General features: G+C 41.5%; 1 protein-coding gene across 1 annotated transcript; it reads left to right on the forward strand.

Annotated features, from left to right (window-relative positions):
* Window positions 1–340: 340 nt before the first annotated feature.
* Window positions 341–4010, forward strand: LOC122375677 (MOB kinase activator-like 1; the record flags this gene model as incomplete). Its single annotated transcript, XM_043355161.1, has 5 exons — window positions 341–655; window positions 990–1156; window positions 1571–1657; window positions 3185–3325; window positions 3847–4010. Coding segments are annotated over exons 1-5 (573 nt in total), but the record flags the coding sequence as incomplete, so codon positions are not given.
* Between the last annotated feature and the right edge of the window lie 155 nt (window positions 4011–4165).

Here is a 4165-nt window from a genome sequence, read left to right on the forward strand (position 1 = left end):
GAATAATTTATGCATTTATCTGCATTGAAAAATGATTGTAAAGCAAAAGTGCAAAAGATTATTGTCAACTTATTTTCTCAAATCACGATTTACGAACGCACAAAACTCCAGCTTTTAATTTAGTGCGTGTGCGAATTGCGGTCAAGAAAAAATATTTAAACTGTCTATATTCCTCTTAAAACAATGAAGGATGAATGAAGAAAACGCTGTTTTGAACAATTGTATATTTATTTTTTCTTAATTAAGCAAAAGTACAAAATTTTCAACTATTATTACATTTGCTCTCACAAAAACCATCACTTTTTAGCATGACGTCATGTCAGCCAAATTTACTAGCGCCATCTCTGGAGAGCATCTTTCGAAACCTCCAGACGATAGAGAGAGCCGTTTAGTCGCAAGGGATCAGCTGTGATTTATTATCCGGTTATAAATTTCTTTGTAAATATTAAGCATCGCTAGATTTTGCTTTCTTTTGTCTTGTTTCCTTGCGTAACAATTATCTATTGGCCAGTCGCTCGGTTCGTGGCTGATTTATTCGGTATTCTGGCTGATTCGGTCGTCTTTGTTGACTGAACCTTGACCTTCAAAGATAGGAGCTGGGACTGGTGCTTATTTTCTAAGTGTCAACTGCAAGAACCACCATGAGCTTCTTTTTGTAAGCTTTACCTGCATCAGCTATTATCCCTAATATTAGCTGAAAGAAGCGTAGATTGCGGCTACTTAAGCCTCATGCTAAAATTATAATTTTCCATCTGATTTCTATAGTCTGCATAAGTGTTAACAGATTATTTGATTTATAATTACTTAATGTGATTGGTGTCATAATAATCTTGCGAAGCAAACCTTTTAAACCATATCTTCAAGCTGTATTTTACAAAACATAGCTTTAAATGCTACATAATATTTTGATTATTAATGGTGATTGTTCCCCTCTTTTTTCTTACACCTTTTCCCATTTTCTCACCATTTTCCCAACCCATTCTCAACAGCGGAGGACGCTCCAACAAGACGTTCAAGCCGAAGAAGAACATCGCTGAGGGAACCCACCAGTATGACCTGATGAAGCACGCCGCAGCGACCCTGGGGTCAGGGAACCTGAGGCTGGCTGTGCAGCTGCCGGAGGGAGAGGATCTTAATGAATGGGTGGCGGTTAACAGTGAGTTTGCCAATTTAGCAGACATTAAAATATTTTAGTTGTTTGGCTGGTGAATATAACTCACAGTCAATGTCAATATAACAATCAACAATATAACAACAATATAACAATCAATGTCAAAAATGTATTGTAAATAAAGGTAAGACATTGTTGCATAATGAAGCAGATTCTTTTATAGAAGTGCTCAAATTGAATTGAAGATTGAGATACCTCTTATCAAAAACATGGCTTGAAACAGCTGTTGAATGGCTCATGTAGGCTCTCATTTGTGCCTAAGTGCTTACATTTTTTATATTCTCAAAAAGATTTTGCTATCTCATAGACCTTAAGATCTACCTACTTCTTGAGCATATGCTTATCTTGATTGATTCTTGATCATATGTGCCTTATAACCTTTTCATGTTTCCCTTTCAGCTGTGGACTTTTTCAACCAGATCAACATGCTGTACGGCACCATCACAGAGTTTTGTACCGAGGACACGTGTCCTGTGATGTCGGCAGGTGGGTAGCATGATGTCAGCAGGTGGGTAGCATGATGTCAGTCATGATGTTGATAATGTGGGTAGTTGACTTGAGTGACACAATGTTCATGATGCCTGCAGCTGCTGGTGGGTGTAATGATGTCAGTGATGTTGACAGCCAACAGGTGGATGGTGTGACATCAGTGATACTGCTAGGATTGTCAAATTGTGTGAGACTCAGACATTAATGATGTTGACAGGATGCAAGTCTCAAACATCAGTGATGTTGGCAGGATGCAGGTGTTGTGAGTGAGTGAGAGAGTGATGTGAGTTTAGACAGATGTGAAGATGACATGATTATCATTGGATATTTTTGATGCCTTAAATGCTATCGTGGGTTGTTGATTTAAACATCAGTGTTTTCAGAAATATGACATCTTTCAAAGTGAAGATATCAGCTCGTGATAAAGGGAAATGTTGGATGATGTGTTTGATATTCAATGGTGGATGGCAAAATGTTGGTCTAATAATTTAAGATAAATTTAAAACCAGAAAAGTAGAAAGGTGGAAAAGAAGAAAAGTAGAAAATATAGAACATGATGTAGATAAGTAATTGTTATCAGTGATATGTGTAGTTGAGTCGCTTTTGAGTGTTGATACGAATGTAAAGGTGCAGATGGTGGTACTCTAGTCTGCTATATCGCTTCATATGCTGAAAACTGGGTACCGGTGACTTCTGCCGTAAATTCGTTCAAAAGTGTACATCGTCATTATCGAGGTCAAAATAGGTATATCTAGAAAACGATCGACGATAAGGTGTATGCTAATTGTCGTCATCGTTTTGTCATCGATTTATCGATCGGTGATTTTGTCTAGCCTGTTCCTCGCTCGATAATACGAGTCCCGATCGAAAACTTCCCCGTATTTTCTCCCCTCCCCGTGTGCAGAAACCTGCAATCGTGCTATCACTTCCATCGTTTCCCGTTCGTTGTCTCGTTTCCCTTTTCATCGTCGTGACGTCCGGATTTATTTGTTGGTGCTGCGATGACCTTGATTGTGACCGTGATTAAGCGACAGGTGACTTATTTGGATCGTGCCGCGGTTATTTTGCTAACGGTGCATAGATGTAATGCTGGAGAGGTGGGAGGGGGAGAGGGAGGAGGTAGGAGAATAGGAGCGATATTTTATTATTTGTTCCAGAAGGGGTTTGAGATCGACGAGAACATGACACAGCGGCGATGTTCATTAAAGTTTTGTCGTCAGCATGCATAGTTCAGGGACGCTAGCGATGTAATGCTTTATTATTTGACATATGGGTGAGTGAGAACATATGAGTGAGAACCCCTGTGTTTCTCACAGGTCCCAAACACAACAAGCAAAATTTGAAAACCCTAGCAGCTGCAGCTTGTCTCGTATCCAAAATATTGAATATGAGTGCCACTGTTTGAGAACCCACCTCTCAAGTATCTCAAATAATTCTCAAGTGATATTTTTAGGTTGGTTGAGAACCCCTACATTTCTCACAGCCCCCTAATATGAGTTTGAAAATCCCCCGCGTTTCTCACAGGTCCCAAATACGAATATCACTGGGCGGACGGTCAAACAGTGAAGAAGCCCATAAAATGCTCGGCTCCGAAATACATCGACTATCTGATGACGTGGGCTCAGGACCAGCTGGATGATGAGACCACCTTCCCCAGCAAGATCGGTAAGCGGATGGCATGGTCGGGAACTCGGGGCATTGTTAGCACTTAGCAGGGATGCAGAGTCGATGGGTTTTCGGTGACTTCGATTGACGACTCTGGCTCCGACTCTAAGAATCGACTCTCACTTTGACATTGGTCAGAGCTGTTGATTCCGACCGACAGAGTGTGACTCTGCAGCTCTGTGTTTTAGTCTTCTAAATGTCATTCTCGAAATTCGTAAATGGTTTGGCAGGGTTCTGCGAATGTTTCGAAAGATAGAGCGGCATGCTATTTTTCGTGTTATCCAAGCTTTCGGCAATCGGTACTCTAAAACACGTTCTCAGTAATTCTAAGATGATGTCCGATGCTAACGTTTATCATGTCTCCCAAATCCGCTGTCTATACGCCACCGTCTCTCCCCGATCACGTTCTCGTTCCCGGAAACGACGTCTCACAGTTCCGACTTCTAGAAAAAGTCCGGAAAAACCTTCTTCTTTGACGACTGTTTGACTCCACTGACTGACACGTGCCCACCCTTCCTCAGGCGTCCCCTTCCCGAAGAATTTCTCGCAGATCGCCAAGACTATTCTGAAGCGGCTGTTTCGGGTGTACGCCCACATTTACCACCAGCATTTCCACGAGGTGGTAAAACTGAGGGAGGAAGCTCATCTCAACACCAGCTTCAAACACTTCATCTTCTTCGTCCAGGTGGGTGCTTGTTTTACGATTTGGTACCTGTAATGTGAGTGGGATCGTTTTTTAAGATGACATTGCCTGTCAGCATGCGCCGTAAGAACTGTCAGTATAAGTTTCTGCGCAGACTGCGCTTTCCACATATGTGAGAGTGCTAGTGTATGTTGGAT

The sequence above is a fragment of the Amphibalanus amphitrite genome, unplaced genomic scaffold (genome assembly GCF_019059575.1).
Source record: "Amphibalanus amphitrite isolate SeventyFive unplaced genomic scaffold, NRLGWU_Aamphi_draft 001893F_arrow, whole genome shotgun sequence".
NCBI classification, from domain to species: Eukaryota; Metazoa; Arthropoda; class Thecostraca; order Balanomorpha; family Balanidae; genus Amphibalanus; species Amphibalanus amphitrite.